The sequence below is a fragment of the Erithacus rubecula genome (genome assembly GCF_903797595.1).
Source record: "Erithacus rubecula genome assembly, chromosome: 15".
Lineage (NCBI taxonomy): Eukaryota > Metazoa > Chordata > Aves > Passeriformes > Muscicapidae > Erithacus > Erithacus rubecula.
In genome coordinates this window covers 1,528,247-1,546,214 of record NC_136667.1, presented here as the reverse complement: position 1 = coordinate 1,546,214, position 17,968 = coordinate 1,528,247, and the positions used below count along the sequence as shown (strand labels likewise).

At 39.3% G+C, this 17,968-nt stretch overlaps 1 protein-coding gene across 1 annotated transcript in view; it reads left to right on the top strand.

Moving 5' to 3' along the window:
• Positions 1-17,968, top strand: part of DIAPH2 (diaphanous related formin 2) — a 157,681-nt gene that overhangs the window by 24,145 nt on the left and 115,568 nt on the right. Inside the window, exons 5-17 of the mRNA XM_079319084.1 lie at positions 1,058-1,197; positions 1,558-1,632; positions 1,715-1,784; positions 2,628-2,764; positions 3,482-3,593; positions 5,831-5,941; positions 6,691-6,824; positions 7,748-7,855; positions 8,348-8,466; positions 8,706-8,770; positions 9,539-9,643; positions 11,222-11,845; positions 14,187-14,301. Of these exons, the coding sequence (XP_079175210.1) occupies positions 1,058-1,197; positions 1,558-1,632; positions 1,715-1,784; positions 2,628-2,764; positions 3,482-3,593; positions 5,831-5,941; positions 6,691-6,824; positions 7,748-7,855; positions 8,348-8,466; positions 8,706-8,770; positions 9,539-9,643; positions 11,222-11,845; positions 14,187-14,301 (1,915 nt within the window). The remainder of the gene's footprint in view (positions 1-1,057; positions 1,198-1,557; positions 1,633-1,714; positions 1,785-2,627; positions 2,765-3,481; positions 3,594-5,830; positions 5,942-6,690; positions 6,825-7,747; positions 7,856-8,347; positions 8,467-8,705; positions 8,771-9,538; positions 9,644-11,221; positions 11,846-14,186; positions 14,302-17,968) is intronic.

Here is a 17,968-nt window from a genome sequence, read left to right as displayed (position 1 = left end):
AGCTGACACAGTGCACAGGAGACCCTGCTGTCTCACTGCAGGCACAGTCTGGTTTTGTTCTCAATCTCCCAGTATATTGTGAACTCACTTCTGTTTTGTGCCTAGGTCAAAGTCATTCACTTCAATTTAGCCAAGTCATTTTGTCATCAGCCATACTTAGTGTATTTTTGGAAAATGAATGGTAAGAATTTGAAGACAGCAAACCAGAAACTTTGTAAGAAGTGGAGCTTTGTGAAAGAGAGACAGTTGGAATATTTGTGGTGATGGAATTAAAAGCAAATGCATAAAAATCCTCTTCTAGGACAGGCACTTGATATTGCCTTAACACCCATGACATCTTTATCAGGTTCTCTTCAACAGACCCTTCAGAGCTAAGGAGCTTTAAGAGCTGCAAATGAATCAAACCCACTCTTCTGAGATAAGCCTACTGCAACTTGTCAGAGCTGTACAAAAGATTAGTTGCACCTTTTGGAGAAATGTTTTGTCTTGTTCATGGGGTTGAATACTATAGCTGTAAAACTGATATTCAGGTATTTTAATAGTGAAATACTGTGTGAGTAGTTATTCTTCTGTAGTGGCACTTGATCAGGAGAGGGCTCTTTGTCAAATCTCCTGTGTGATTTTTTTTTTCCCAGCAAACAAGATCCTCTAGAGGTCTCTCTTAGGGACCAAACATGGACTATGGTACAGCAAAAAATAGCTCATGAACTGGGTTTTTTTGTGGTTTTGATTGTTTCCAACAGTGTTGTGAAGTGGATGTTTAACACACTCTTATTAAATATGTTAATACAGCTGAATGATAGAATTAAGATTTTATATTCCATTTGCACTACATGCACTTTCACTCAAAGAAATGGAAAAGATTCCAGCAAGAGTAGTTATCCTTGCCATGTAAAACCAAAAGTATTAAACACTGATGACAAATCCCAGTCAAGTCAGATGTCTTGAATACTGGTACTATGGTTTGAAAATTCATGTGGAAACATGAGTTTTATTTTATCATCTAAACACTGTTTGATCATTAGAACACTCAGCAGCATTCTGCCTTCTGTGATAGGGGGGACTAAAAAACAGCAAGCACGAGTGTACCCTGTCCTCACAAGAATATATCCATGAGCTGAGATCTGGAATTTCAGATGAAAAACTTCTTAATTGCCTGGAGTCTTTGAGAGTGTCTCTAACCAGCAACCCAGTCAGGTAAGCAGAGCAATTTCTGCAGTAGTTTTCATCATGCTGTTTTTGCTAAGCAGGAGAGTTGTGGGCTTTGGGTTTGTTTTATTTTTTTTTGAAAGCAGAGTAATTATGCTGTTGACAGGAGAGCAGTGTTCTCAGCAGCCTGGGTAAGGACAAGTGAAATGTTTGCAGCTCTGTGTTTTTCAGCAATTTGGATTTGTTGGAACTGTTTGCCTTCATGGCTGATCAGATCTTTTGGGAAGTGAGACTAAAAGTGGAACCTGTGAAGGGATGCACAAGCACTAACAGAGAAATAGCTTTGCAGGTTTTGTATTTGATTAAAAAAATAATTTAAAAAAATTTTTATGGCTTTTTATTTTCCAGCTGGGTTAACAATTTTGGACATGAAGGTCTTGGACTTCTGTTGGATGCATTGGAAAAGCTTCTGGACAAGAAACAGTAAGGAGCTGGATCATTTGAAAGGAGGGATGGGGAGGTTGGGAAGATTTTTCCATATGTGATTTTCCTCATTCCTTTCAAGGCAAGAAAGTATTGATAAGAAGAATCAACATAAACTTATCCAGTGCCTCAAAGCATTTATGAACAATAAAGTAAGTGTTGTTTTTTAAATTCATATACTTCTAGTATGATTGGATTTTGTTGAGTTTAAGCTGCACATAACATGTTAAGTATTGGAGAGAGAAGGAGAGTTTGGATATTCAGTGTTTAACTGTTTGGAAATGCAGGTTTTAAACTTAGTGTAACTTCTCTTGAGAGTTTCCTTCATGAACCTTTCTGCATTTTTTGTCTTAATTTTGCTAAACACAATTGATCTCTGAAAGTAAAATATTGGATAAAGAGAGGATGATAGTGTAAATTTAGAAATTAATTACTTGTAAACTGAAGATAAATAGCTTTCCAAATTCAGATTTCAGTACATGATTGATTGTTAATAGAATATACTTTTCAACTGATTCAAATTGAGTAGGATTTCATATCTTTTAACTGCAGTTAGACTTGTGATTTTGCTTCATTCATGGCAAAATCTAAAGTTTTGTATTTATATATCTTACCCAGCAAATAAAACTGCATAAAAGTTATTTATAATTACTTTAACTCAGTTTAGAAAAATCTCACAGAAGAGTTTCTAATGAAATGGGAGAAAAGCACATTTTTCATACTGCTGAGGTGTTTCAGATATAGATAGAAAATAAAATCTGATTTGTCTCTTGGTGGCTACTGATTTTCCTGAGGATCTGAATCTCTCTGTCAGGAGAAAAAAGCCTCAAATGCAAGACTGGGGACACTGACCTGTGTCCCAAAATGCTGAGCAGGGGGTTTGGTGGAGTTTTGTTGCCAAAGCCCCTCTGGGAGGGAGGGTTGGGAGAATCCCTCAGGATCTGGAGCACCCAAGGCAAGCACAACCTTTTCACCATGAGCTTTTCCTCTCCCAGTATGGTTTGCAAAGGATTTTAGGAGATGAAAGGAGTCTCCTGCTGCTGTCAAGAGCAATTGATCCAAGGCAACCACACATGATGACTGAGACAGTGAAAATACTTTCTGCCATCTGCATTGTTGGAGAGGAAAACATGTGAGTGAGATATTGAAGCTTATTTTTTTTTTTTTTTTGTGCTCATCAGTTGTTAATTTGGATCCAAGTGGGAAAAGTTGTCAGTGAAACAAATGTAACCTGTTAAGTCTTTAATAATGTGGTTTAAAATTAGAGACTTCACCTGTTGTGTTGCCTTAATTCAGTTTTAATTTGAGAAAAGCAAACGAGCAGAGACTGTGGCTGAAGTGGGAGGTCTGAAATCACCTCTCTGCCACAGGAACAAGAAGTTTACATTTACAACTGGGCTTTGGAACATTCAACTTAGTTATTTAGCACTTGCCCATGAGATTTTTAAAACAAAGATAATCACTTGGCATAAGTTTGCTGTAAATTCACCACTGTGTTTATTTATTGAAGATTAAAATGGGCAAACTTGGTGTCTTCTATGCAATAAATAGATTAAACTATTTTGATTTCTGAAAGGACAATTTATTGGCATTTCCAAATGTTAAACATGTCTATCAAGTCCACAGTTTTGCAAAGATAGGGATTTTCCCCTCTCATCAATTGTTTCTTAGCTGAAATAATACAGAGATTTTCTCTTATTTTCTAAGTCTTTTCTTATTTCAACATTATCCTTGTAGACATTTTTAACACTTGGTTCTTGGATCGTTTTCAACTTTCTGTAGATAAATTCATTTAAACTCTGTCAGTTTGGCTGTGCTGTGCTCCTGTGACAGTTTGTCTTTCTGTCAGTCTGGACAAGCTTTTAGGTGCTATCACAACTGCTGCTGAGAGGCACAGCAGGGAGGAACGATTCTCTCAGATTGTGGAAGGCCTGGAGAACCACGAGTTCATCCAGCTGCAGGTGAGTTTCCCTCTCTGGGTCTGCCAGCTGAAACACCCTATTGCTTGGTGATCTTTAATCAGCACAAAACATCTTTCTGTGCTGTTCATCCAGTGGTCAGAGAGGAGAATAAATACCAGTACTAATACTGGTACTGGATTTTCTACTTGTTAAGCTGGGAGGCCAAGGAACTCACTTTGTGTGCCAAAAATAGGATTTAGAAATCTTGACCTTAGTGATATTTCTTTCCTTGCATTCCAGGTGTAATGTGCAGGTAATAAATCTATTCTGAGGCACCAGTACCTGTTGGCTCTTAAATATTCAGGTATATGCTAATTATGGCAGGTGGAGCATGGGATGAGCCCATTTTTGGCAGGGTTCCTTTTGGGATGAGTGAAGTGCAGCAGGATATTATTGGTACTTTTGTCAACAAGGACTCTGCTCTCCTTGCTGTGTGTTCAACATGTGCTTTTCTCTGGGCTTCTCTGAGGGTAATCCAGTGAGCTTTCAAAATTATCTTTATAAAATAATAAAATAATCTGTGCTGGTGGTTTTTACTAAGTTATACTTAGATAATGTTCATTGCTGCTTGTGTCCATGGCTCTGTGGGCACCAGAGTTTTAAGATACAAGCTGTTTTTAATTGAGATTAGTTGGGTTTTTTTTGGTACTGCCATTTTTGCATAGAGGCCAATAATATCCTAATAAAGGATGACTTTGAGTTATTACCTTCTCATAATACAGTAGTCATGCACATTTTGTACTCAAATTTATTTTTCAGCCACCTTGGCTGAAAGATATGGTAAAATACAGGCAGGGCAGGGATCCTTGGGATGGTTTTTTTCCAGTCTTGGCTCAAATACACATCAGCTGTAGCTGCCTAAATGCTGTGTTTACCATCAGCACCTCTTGTTTCAGAGCTGATGAGTTAATAATGTCCAATAAGTTCCTATAAATGACATTCTAATCCTAATAGTGCTATCACTGAAGAATTCATCCTGGAGTTGTCTCCTACTCCATGACCTTGTTGATTTAAGGCAAACAACAAGCAGCACCCACCACTGCTGCCAGCCTCCCCCCAGAGCTCACTGAAACTCAGTGAAGGCACAATTGCAGGACTCATTACCTTGTTTCTGCCAAAGTCATTCTTTGCTGGTAATGTATTAGCACAAGCCATTAAGGCAGAGTCTCTGGCAGAAGCAATCAGAGCAGATGGCACCTCTTCTCTCTATTAATTTCAGATTGGACATGTGCTTTGGCTTGTTAAGTCATGTCATAGTAGTAAAATAACAAGAATCATTCAAGCAAGCATGATGATACTGCATTATCTGAAGATGCAGCTCTATCAAGAGAGTGCCTTTGAAAGGGTGTTTTAATAGAAATTTGAGACTCCATAAGGTGTTCTATTAAAGCTAAATAGTGAATGTAATTAAAACAGGAAGGTGCTTTTTATCTGATTTTTTTTCCTCTGCAGCTATTGATTTTTTTTTTTTTTTGTCCTACTCTAAAGCTGCCTCTATTTGCAGTTAACATCTTTTTACCAAACTTGGTATTTCCCTTGAGTCCCATTTTAGTCTTGTAATGTGGATCAGCACTTTTGGCATTGTGCTGTTGTCTACCTGTTTTTAAATAAATCAATTAAAGAGCACAGCTGTTCAATTAAAGCATTAGCCACCATCCTGAGACTTTAGGCATTTTGCAGCATTGCTCTGCAGGAATGGAAAAAACACCTGGTGATGTGACTAATTGGGGTATGGATGTTTATTGGGTGGTTCTGTGTTTTAGTTGTTGTAGGAACAGTTTGTTTTCAAACTGGTGAGCACTGAGGAGAAAGAAGAGGAGGTACAATGATCAACTTCAGTTTGGGAATAATTAGTGCATGATTTAAGGTGGGCAGACCCTGGCACAGGTGCCCAGAGCAGCTGGGGCTGCTCCTGCATCCCTGGCAGTGCCCAGGGCCAGGCTGGACATGGGGGCTGGAGCAGCTGGGACAGTGGAGCTGTCCCTGCCATGGCACTGGATGAGCTCTAAGGTTCCAGCCCAAACCATTCCAGGAGATTATTCTGTGATCATTAATTCATATGGCACTATTCTGACACAGCAGAAGCACCCTGGTATGGAAACAGAGCAGTATGTGATGTTGCTAAAATAAACCCAAGTGTTGCATGTGTGCTGCATAATAACTAATATCATCTCTAGTTTTAGGATTGACCTGCAGCAGGGACTGAAAGATTGATTTTCATGTATTTCTGGTTACAGGTAGCATGTATGCAGCTCATCAATGCCCTGGTTACATCCCCTGAAGACCTGGATTTCAGGATACACTTGAGAAATGAGTTTTTACGTTGTGGCCTGAAGAAAATATTGCCTGTAAGTAGTTTGTACCCAGGAGTTGTTCTCTCCACTGTGAATATTGAGGATAACCAAACTCTTTAATCAGAACTGTAAATGGGAAGGATTGGTGGTACAGAAGATCAGATTATCAATCCAAATCTGCTCTCAGTCTTCAGAGTTCCAAACCCAGGTTCTCATGAGTTGTGTAAACCAGAATAGCAGTTGAAACAAGTCATTATATTAGAAATGGAATGAGGGTAGCCAAATTCTGCACATGCAGTGAATGTGAATCTGGCTGTGGAACCAATCTTAGATTAACTTTCTTTGTAACTGCTGTTCCTGTTTTCTATGAAGTCTGTTTTTCTTTAATGTGCCTGCTGAGAATGCATTGGGACATTCTGAGGAAAAACCAAATCAGAAATGGATTCTGAGGCTGCATGTCTGAATTCATGCAGCTGCAGAGACAGGAATATTTCTGACTTGAGGAGAGATTTGGAACTCTGACATTAACAAGCAGGAACTGCTATGTCCCATTAAGAGAAATGAATTCAACTGTAAATCTTTTTGTTTGTTCTGTAGGCCATACCTGCTCTGTGAGCTAGTATTTTACCTTTAGTTTTTCTCAGTTGAATCATTATAATAAAAAAAATCCCAGGCACTGAGTTAAAACTTGCTTCTGTTCTAAAGGTTAATGTCTTCTATTTCATCATGATACAGTCCTTCAAGGGGGGGAATTCTTGCTTTAAAAAAGGAAAAATTAAGATATACTCTACCTTGAAATACAGGCCTTGAAAGATAAGGAGAATGAAGAGCTTGACATTCAGCTGAGGGTGTTTGATGAGAACAAAGATGAAGATCACTTTGAACTGTCACATCGTCTCAACGATATCAAAGCTGAAATGGAATATCCTTTAAGGAAGTGCTGTTAGAACTTGTGTCATTTCAGAACTTTGTTAAATGGAAATTACAGTGCTCTATGTGCAGGTTATTTGTCTCAGTTGTGTGTCTTACCAGGGGCTTTGTCAAGCAGATTTCTCTCCAGTTGCATTTTTTTGTTAGAAAATATTTAGATAATTAGTGCTTAAATTTGCATGTCAAATGTAAGGCATTGGGAACTGAATTAATTTCTCATAAATAACATTTATTAAGCTAAACTCTGTCTCATAATACATGAAGAGATAAAATTATACCCATGGAAGATCATAAGTTTGAAGAAAAATGAGTTGTGATAATAAAAGGAAGAAAATTTCTCGTAGGTTCTGAAGCATTTCAGATTTGTGCCTTTCCAGCTGTGAAGGAGCAGGAAATTCAGAGTTCCCCAAGTTCAGAATGGCTGCTTGCAGGTTTTGGGAGGAAGCAGAGGGAGGTAGAGGCAATAAGTGGGAGGATTATAAAATCCCCTGAAATGTTGTTGTTTTGCAGCAGGTAATTACAAGTAAAGGTCATCTTTAGGAAATCAAATGAAAAATGCTTGGCCAGTGTGTGTTTGCCAATAGCCTGGCTGAGCTCAGAGTGGAAACAAAGCTTTGTGTCAGATATTTTTACAGGATTCTAAACATCAAGTCTATAGTATGAGTGTTCTGATTGATAATGAAGCATGGTCCTAATTATTAAACAGAAATTCTGTGCACAATCTTAGTAGAAAAGATAATATTTCCTGCTAAGGTCAGGAGCTCCAAGTGTGGAGGGGTTTGATTTCCCAGTGGGAACAATGTCTGGAGCTGTGTTTGGCTGGGGGGGCTGTTCTGTGCTCCAGTGGGGCTTTTTGGTCTTTTGGTTGTTTTTTTTAAGTTGTTGTTTTAAGTACTTGTATTTTCTTAACAATGTTTGCACTGATGTGAGTGAAGTGTTTCACCTGCTGTACAATATGGTGAAAGACACTTCTTCTGAGAATTACTTCTTGTCCATTCTGCAGCATTTCCTCCTGATCAGGAATGATTACTATGTCCGGTGAGTGCCAGCTGCAGCTTTTGGGGGGCTGGGGGCAAGAATTGACACTGAGACCCTGGTGAACTGAGCAGCTCATGCCTGAAAAGTCACTCTGAGCTTGCGTGTTATTTATCTTCTGGCTGCATTTGTAAATATAATAGTGTTTATTTCCAGGACTGAAGCTTGGTCTAACACCCTCATCCCGAAATCCTCAACTCCTTGGGCTCTTTATTTAAATTTGGTGCCTTCATTGCTTCAAAGAACATGACAGTTGTAGAACTGATAATAGAAATACTCCCACCTGCCTTGGATCTGATCTTTTCATTATCAGCTTCCCTAATGTGTCCTAGCAAGGCCAAGGCACCATATCCAAAATATTTACAAATAAGAGTTTGAACTTGCTACTCCTTCTGGCAGTTGTGGAATTCAGATATTAGCAGTTAGTTGTCCCCCCTCCCCAATTGCATAAAGGCTTCATGTTCTAATTGTCTTGTAAATGTTTTCCTGTTTTAGACCTCAGTATTACAAGATCATAGAAGAATGTGTGTCCCAGATAGTGCTGCACTGCAGTGGCACGGACCCAGATTTTAAATACAGAGGAAGGATGGACATTAACTTTACACATCTTGTTGGTTTGTACTCTTTAAGCAGTTTTCCCTTGTTTTTCTTCATGTTCTTGTCTCTAGACTTACACTGAATGTGAATTTTTTCATTGTTCTGGGATAGCCTTTAATGAAATGAGTCAGGGACACAAAATTCAAAGTGCCTGTTGCCTTTGTGTTGTGGGCTCACAGGGTAATTCTGGCTGGAATCACCTCAGAGCTATGATGTGTTTGATTGACTTGTGTGTAATATTTTATTTCAATTCTAGATGCATGTGTGGACAAAGCTAAAGTAGAAGAGAGTGAAAAGAAAGCAGCAGAATTTTCCAGAAAGGTAAGTCCTACTCATGCTTCTTTGAAGGTGTGGAACAGAATCCTGACAGGAGCACAGCTTGTTTCCCAGCTGAAACTGGGAAATAGTGCCTCTCACAGGGAGGATGGGATTTCATATTTCCAGCTCTGTGCTTCTGTGTGTGGGAAAGGCTCAGATGCAGCTGAGTCTGAAATCTGAAGCAGCTGAGTGTGCATCTCTTCTGTTGTGTTCCTCTGCTGTACATGGGAAAATGCAACTTGTTGCTCTTCTGTCTGAAATAGTCTCAAGTAAATAACTTAAAGTGCAGGTACATGCTTAAAAAATGAATTAATATGCTATATTAACTGCAGTAGTAGTGAAGTTTGTGTGTTATGAAGGTGTGTATTGAAATAATTCAAAATTTTCATTTTTTGCTAGTCTGCTCTAAGTTCTGCCATTTCCAGGCCAAATGGCAGAACATGTTCTTGAACATGATGATTGCAGATTTTATTTGTAATGACTTCAAGCTTGATGCAATAGATGTGTGCTTGAGTTTGGTTTGAGAAGTCTGCAGTGTTCTCTTGGAGAGAAAAACCTGTACTGAGTAGCTGGATCTGGATGATTCTGTCATTGACTTATTGATGGAAGAAATTGTGCTACTGAAAATGCACATGTTAGAAAAATGCAGCTGAAAGAGTTAAAAGTGCATCAACTGCTCCAGCTCTGGTGCTGTTCAGAGAATTGCTGCAGTGTGGGCTCTGCTGTGGCCACACCTGAGCAAACTCACCTGTACTGGTTCAATCCCTGCAGTTTGATGAGGAGTTCACAGCTCGACAAGAGGCACAAGCAGAGCTGCAGAAACGAGAGGAGAAAATCAAAGAACTTGAATCTGAAGTCAAGCAGCTGAGGACTCAGGTAATCAAACTGTGTCACATCAAGTTCTATAGCTAGTTGAATTTTTTTTTTGTTTTGTTTTTTTGGGAGGAGGAGGAGTTGAACAGAATTTGCTCCTGGAGTAACTGTGTTTCTCTGCAGTTTGCACAGCCTGCTCTGGGTGTATTGATTTGTTTTGCAGCCAGCATAAGTTACTAAGGGTAGTTAATGGAGGTAACATTTTTCAAATAGTAGTATATTCAACCTGTCACAGGTACCTGCTTTATTGAGAAAAAGTGTTCCTTAGGCTATAAAAATCTTGTATCCAGCCTGATTTTTTTTTATCCCCTGCAGGTGTTTGTTTATGTTTTCACATTTCTGCTCCTGTATGTTTTGCAGAAAGTTTTTGTTTTAGGAGTGTTTATTTTTGAAGGCTTTTGATTTTATATGTAGTTTTTACTCTTACACTTCATGGAAGCCTTTTTTATTTTTTACACCAACTTTGGGTTTTAGACAGGTCATTTATACCTTTTAGGAACTAACAGATATTATGATTTAGTTGGGCTTCTTTTCTACTCCTTCAATGTTTTTTGTCTTTATTTTTGCTGTTTTAATGCTTGGGATCTCACTTCCTATTTGGACTCTAAGGCACAGACACTCCTGTTCTTCCTTCTTGGTGATTTTCATGTTGCACATTCCTACAAGCCAGTGTTACACTGAGATTTGACAGCCTGTTTTAATGAGTTCTCCAGCAATTGTTGCTTTATAACTTGTGGGCCAAGGAAACATGCTTTGTGCAAAGGAAAAAAAAATGTATTTTTAGTCTAATTAATTGTTAATCCTGTTTTATTGGTTCTACCAGTGTTCAGATTATCCAGACAGGATGGGGCATTCACAGTAATGCTGACCATTGGTTAATTAACCATGTAATTCTAGTGTCTGTTCCCTTTTCTAGTGTTATGCTCCCCACAGAATATGATGACACTTATTTTTAGCTGCACTCACCCTTCTGATGGTTTGACCTACTGTTGTTTCTCATCCTTAATAATTAGTAAGAACTTATGGGAATGGATATTGTGATTGCTCTTTCTTCTTCTTACCAAAGAAGATTTAAAAGACAGGTTGTTGCACACCCTTCACCCTTCCAGATGTCAGACTAGTTATGAGCAGCTGTGCTCCTGTGACCTCTTGCACTGCAATAGCAGCTCCTCTGATTGCTGGGGAAAATTTTCCAGCAGCAGATGAGAGTTGTTAAAATTCAGCATGGTTATTCTCATCCCTGCTGCCCCAGCTTGCTGGGGTATCCTAAGTGGAATAAATGGTTTGTGCATTGGTAAGAAATAAAATGCTGTTCTGTTCACTTAAATGTTACTGCTACTATTAAATTTTCTTTTAAATTGAAACAATTTGTTTTTATAAAAATGCTAGGTTATTCAGTTTACTTGGCAGCTTTATGGAACGTGGTATAATCTATTGTTATTGTTTCTCATTTAAATAGGAGAACAATTGCATTTCTCACTTTCTTGAGGTGCAGTTGGCTAAAACCCATCCTGGTTGGTTCAGTTTCATATCAAACTGCCTCCTGTCACTGTTGAAAAGAATTCCTCTTTTCTGTTTCAGGGTCCAAGCCTGACAGAAGTCCCAGCAGTACCTCCAGCCCTCCCGAGTGAGAACGACCCTCCATCTCCAGCACCTTCATTTTCTGGTGGAACCATTCCTCCCCCTCCCCCTCCTCCTCCTCCTCCCCCCCTCCCTGGTGTAACAATTCCTTCTTTTTCTCTTCCTCCATCTGGTGGATTAATTCCTCCACCACCTCCCCTGCCTGGTGAAAGAATTATTCCTCCAGCACCTCCCTTGCCTGGTGCAAATCCTGAAGGTGTAGGAATAATTCCTCCCCCCCCTCCACTCCCTGGTTCATCAATTACTCCTCTGCCTGGTGATGCCATCCCACCTTCCTCTCCTCTGCTCGTGCCCCCACCACCTCCTCTGCCTGGGCAAATAGAATCTCTTCCTCCTCCTCCTCCTCCTCCTCCTCTTCCTGGGCAAATAGGGGTTCTCCCTCCTCCCCCTCTGCCTGGGGGACCCATCCCTCCACCACCACCTTTGGAGGGGCCCCCAATGCCTCCCCCTCTGGGGGGGGTTCCCTTTGCTCCCTTCCCAGTGATCCCAGCATTGCCTCATGGCATGAAGGAAAAGAAGAAGTATAAGCTGGAGGTCTCAATGAAGAGAATCAACTGGTCAAAGGTATGACAGGGGATGATGCTCCTTCCCCTCCTTCACTTCACAGATACTCTTGGTACCATGCAGTGATGGATTTTTAACTAGGATTCATCTTGGCAGAATTTGTTGTACCAATATCCCAGGAAGCCAACTTAATTCCAATGCATTCTATCAGGTGCAGTGAACATGAAGTGCAGCTTTGCATCAAGTTGTATATAAATAAATATTTATCTCCAAACTGTTTTAAAGCAGCTTTCATGTGGACCTAGCAAAACAAACCAACTTAAGCTTCTTAATTTCATATGTTTAACATAGCTGTGAGTGCAGGGATTGGTGATCAGGCCTTAATGTGACTTGCTGATTATTTATCCCAGATATTTATTGGTTGTTCTCAATTAGTGATGTGTGCTGGAGCAGGGCTGTGGCCACTGGGAGGAGCCATGGGACTGCTCAAGGGAAAGCTTTGGGCACCATGAGCTTCCAGAGTCTTAACAAGGTTGTATTTAATCACATTTCATTTTTAAAATCATCTTAAGATATAAACATTAAAGTGCAAGCACAATCTGATTTGCAAGTGAAGCCTTAAAGCAGTTCCCAGTTGTTACTTGCCTCTCAGTAGATGCAGTCCCTCTCTAACAGGAGGAATTATGCAAACATCCAGCTGTGTGCTGGGCTGTGTTTGTTTTAATACCCTTTCTGAGCAGTGTAGCCACTGCTCCTCCTGTATAAAGAGAATAAATGGGGGGTATTAGATAATTGCATCTGTTAGCAAGACTAAATAATTGCATTTGGAAGTTGTGGTTGGCAGCTTTTTAGTGGTATAAAATAAGATATGTGGATGGTTGGTGTAGGAAAAAGTTCCAAAAGTACCAAATCATCAAGGCAAATAAAAGGAGAACTTGTGCATATTCCAGTTGAGGTTCCTCTAAATTCAGAGTGGTCATAAGTCTCTTTCTTTGAGGCAACAGAACAGCAGAATAATCTCACCAGTCTTGGAAGAGGAATGCAGAAGGTTGAGAAGAGAGCCTGTGTGGAAATGCATGGAATGCCTATTTATGGTTTCTTTTGGCAGGAGAATTAATGCTTCAATGATTTCAAATGATTTCAAAATATTTGGAGATGCCCTGAAACAGTCTGAAAGCATATCTGCATGGTAGTTTAAAAACAGGCTTTTAGTATACTTAACTAGAATGATATAAAACAGCCAGCCATGTTTTTAGAGTATTAATTTAAATAAATTTTAAAATCAGGTTGAAAATCTTGACTTTTCTGTAGTATTTATAAAATAATCTGCATCAAAGGATAAATTATAACTTTCCTTCATTGTGGGAGGAGGAGCTAAATATCTAGGGAGAAAGGAGTGAATCAGGATATATTGCTGAAGTTTTCTAACTGTGGGACATAGACTGCTGTCCTGTAAGCACAGAGAAAAACAAGTTTTATTTTATAATACATATTGGTAATTGCAGCCAATTTCATTGTGCTCAGTTCCATTGGGGAGTTTATGGGAACCATTTCTGGAGTCTCTGTGAGCACTGGCTGTGACAATGGGGAGGAACTGCAGATGGACACTTTGCTTAAGTGCTCTGGGAACAGTGCCAGGGATCTCCTGCCTACTGAGAAACTGCAAAGTCTGTTTGATCATCACTTTTAAGGAGCCATCATTTGAGAAATAAAATTCTTACTGTTTAATTTAGTCCCTTTTGCTGTAACTGTCTTCCCCATTAGTGTTGGATTAAGGTAGTTTTTTAAAATGTCTTCCCTGGAGCTGCTGGGAAAGCAAGGCTGAAAGGTGGAGGCTCAGGGTGTAGCAGATAAATTGGAGTGAGGCTGACAAATAGTGTTGCCAAATTTTCTGCTTATCATCTTGAAGTGAAATAGCCCTTGGAAATTACTTGGCATTTAAACAAACTTACAAACAATAATTAATAATGTGTTCAAAGCTGTTAGAGGAATATATTTTGAAAAGAGAATAGCAGTTGTGAGTCATACATGAAGAGTCAAGTTGTTTCAGCTTCTATATTGCAGATTATTTTCTTCCTTTAATCTCATCCTGAGTCTCTGCCAGGGACAGTTCATTTCCTGGGAAGTTGTTCCATCCAGTTCTCAGGGAAGAAGTGCTGAAGAGTTGGGGAACTCTGAGGAAAGTGGTCAAGAGAGATCTAGAGCACTTGAAAAGGCAGCTGCTGTTGGTGGCAGTGCTGGGGGAGTGCAGAGCTCAGCTCCAGGGAGCAGCAGGAGAGAACAGCCCAGAACTGCTCAGCTTCACTCAGCCCAGCTCTCACACACTTCTGTAGCATTTGTTTGAACTTGGCCCTTGAAAACACTCCTTTTTCACTCTGGAGTTGCTGTTTTTTTCTTTCAGATTGAGCCTCAAGAAATAGGAGAAAACAGCTTTTGGGTAAAAGCTGAAGAAGATAAATTCGAAGACCCGGAGCTGTTTGCAAAATTGGCACTTACCTTTGGAACCCAAATGAAAGGTACATTCTTACTTTACTCTTTATTGTGCTTTTATTAAGTTTAAAACTGTGCAATGGCAGTTTCTTTTATGCTTTGTGCAATACCATGGAATTCATGTGATGGTTTTATAGCAGGAAGATGATTTAAAACATATATTAAGCATAACAGTCTATTACAAGAATTGCTTCCCCTTCACTTTACAGCATGAGGGGAGGAACTTTTTTGCAATAATAGCTTTTAAAAGAGCACTGTATGTTGCAGACAGATGTGAGTTTTCTTCTAATGAAATTATAATTAAATTTCAATTCTGATCCTAAAATCATGTTTATTTGCATTATTATTCCTAGCTGAGAATTTCTGGCGTAGGAGCAGCAGTTTTTATTAATACAGTGTTAAAAAAGATTAACTCAGGAAGGGTTCTCAGAGGACTGTAATGAACTATTTCTTGAATAGTTTCCTTGAATTATTTCTGAATGTGTTTTTTTCTGTGTTCTTTTGAAATCTCTTCAAAGAGTTGGTCATGGCTGTGTTTTTCATAAGACAGATTCATGTTCCTTTCAGCAGCCAGTGAATTTAAACCATTAGAGTTCTCTTTTTGCAGCACACCTTGGAACCACTTTCTGGTCTAAATGTTCAGCTGTTCCATGCAGTAATTCAAATGCACCCTTTGCAGTAATTTAACATTTTTCCATGCCCAAGCTGGATTCACTCTTGATTCCTGGCACTTCAGGGAGGGTAAAATGATGTGGAGCTGGTCTCTTCTTTTGGTGTGACAGGAAGACCTTTAAGGGAAAGAAAGCCCAGCAGCAGATGACAGAATGGCATGAGCCCCTCCTTAATGGAAAGGACAAGCTTCTGCCTTGAGCTGAATTCTTTCATCAGAAATCTGAAGAAATGTTTTGGAATTCCTGAAAAGCTGCTTCATTAAAAATGCTGAGAAAACTCTCTTGAAATGTTGACAGAGTTGACAGTTTCCAATGAGAAGAAATTCTTGTTGACATAGTTGCACAGTTGTAAAACTGAGAATAACAGAACCTCCTCAAATAGCTTAATGTACTGATAGCCTTGCAGATATTTTTTGTTATGTAGTTCTCAGTTAATGGTTGTAGAAAATAAGATGCCATAACAAAGAATGCACACTAAAAATGCTGCTGCACAGTACTCAGGATATGAACATCTTACTTGGCTCTGCAGAAAGACAGACTTACCTGAGTTCAAGGGGTTTTTTTTTAAACTTGAAAATCTACTGAAAGTCAAAAAGATTCTTGGAGCATTTAGTTGCAGCACAGACCCCAAGAACTGCATGCTAGGAGCAGCTTTTTTCCTGCAGCTGCCACCTGCAAAGGCAAACATGGAATGATGTTTCACTGTTTTTCCTCCCCTTTTACCTTAAGCAGCTCCATAATGTCCCAAATACTTATTTCAGGCATCATCTGGGATCAGATTTCCCTCTTGCTTTAGTCCCATTTCATGAGGTGGTCTCTAGGTACATTATTGGAGAGGGATAAAAAGCCAAATAGAAATGCTTGTGCTATTCTCTCCAGAGCACAGTCAGCATGTAAAACAAACAAAGGGATGAGTGGAAGCAAACTGACAATTGCCAAAAGCAGTTTGGATGACTTAGTGTTTACTGTCTTGTATTCTGTGGAATTTCAGAATGCCAGTGGGAATGGTAACTGAAGCAAAAGAACTGATAGTGTAGACATTTATTAAAAATCTGTGATTCTCTGTAAGTTGCAGCACTGAAATTTGATTAAACCTCTGAATTCTTTTTGTGGTTCTTTGGTACAATGAGTAAAACACTTGGTGAAGTTTTTTAATTTCCTCATGTTTTAGGATACTGCAAAAATGAGTTAATGTGGTGTCACTAAGCTGTGAGCTGCCTTGCTGTTTGAGTGCTGTTTGTTTTAGAGGAATGCAGCCAGAGCTGAAGGGAGGTGATGCTTTTGGGGGAGAAATATTTTTATGAAGTTGAACAGTAAATTTTTGATTACTGTATTAATCCAGTATGATTATACATCTTAGGAAACCTGGGCTACTGCTTTTTGATGGAGTTGGGGGTATGTATGATTTAATTCTGTAGAATGACCTAAAAACCCCCAACAACTGAAATTAACAGTTGAAAATCTGAGTGTTCTTGTCAAGAACCTACTTGAATCTTAGCAATCATTGAAGCAGGTCACGTTATGTCAGCACTCTTTTACCAAACTTTGCTTTTGTCCCTTAACTGAAATTTTCCCTCTGGCCACCAGTGGAAGGGAGAGCAGCAGCAGCACTGCCATGTCTTCAGTGCTTGGTGGAGTTTGATGTCAGAAAACTCCTGTTTAATTGATGGAATGTTAAATCCATGCAGAGTTGAATACTCCAGTGGCTCCTGCAGGTAAAGGCTGCAGAGCTGTGACTCTGCTCACAGGTTGTGACACATCCCATACCCAGGACTGTGACAATACTCAGTGCTGGACCTGCTATCAAAATCATTTCTCACTGTTTGATTGATGGTCTAATTGCAAAACACTGCAAAGCAAGTTAATGCCTTCTCCCTAAAGGATCATGTTAATTTCTGGCTCTTGTAATTTAGGTTGTGTATTTTGCCAGTCAAGAATGATAGTGCTCTGAAGAAATTAATTATGTGTACAGTAGGTCTGTAAAGGTAGTAATTAGTACATAATAGTCTGTAACTACTGGGATTGTTCCAATACAGAATTCATTATCCATCCAAGTTGCCTCAAGGGAAAACTTCTCCATCAGGGTTCTGTTGCTTTACAATTAGACTTTTAAAGTACAATTCCAACCATCATTTTCATATGTTTTCAAAACTGAAGGTCTTAAGAGCTGAGTTGTATTTTTCACATGGTGGGAATGTGAGTGGGAAGGGACAAGAGAAAAGACAAACTTTCATGTAAACTGTAATTGAACAAAATGTTCAGCTTTTGATTTTTATATGAGTAATGTATATAATGTGTAGAACGTTTATATGAATAATAATGCATATGATGTATATATAATGTATATGAATAATATATAATAGGTCAGTGCACCATTAAACTTGAAGGAAAACTCTTTGCATTCATTTGCAACTTGTAAATACAAACAGCAGCAATTAGCACTTTTTAAAAATGGCTTTGAATTTGCTATGCTGAGAAGCCCAGATCTAATTCATCAGAGAACTTCAACATTTGCAAGCTTTCAGTGGATTGAGCTGTGGCCAGATTTCCTTTAAGGCAGCTGTATTTGGAGGTGTGAGGCAGCAAGACTCAGTTGCAAGCAGAAATCTCTGGTGTTAAGCACAGCTGTGTTGCTCTAGCTCAGCTACCTACACTGCTTTGTCAACAGAAAAGGCAAGAAAATCCTCTGAGCTCATGATGAATTTGCTTCAGGATTGCAAACTGCAGGTGGCTCCCTTGGCCTGTGTTTGTTTGGTTCCTTCCTCCCCTTTGCAGGAGGGACTCCAGAGCAGAGCAGGATCAGCTTTGCAGTGCAGGGTCACCCAGTGCTGTGTGGCACAGCAATTTCATTGCCTTGAATTGCACATGCAGGTCATCAGTCATCATATCTGTTCCACACAGAAGTGCAGCAGATTGGTTTGTTTGCAGCCTTGGATGTATTTGAAATTGTTGTTTTTCAGCAACAGAATAAATTCAAGTACCATAAAGGAGGAGTGAGTTATTAGTTTGCTGTTTTTCACTT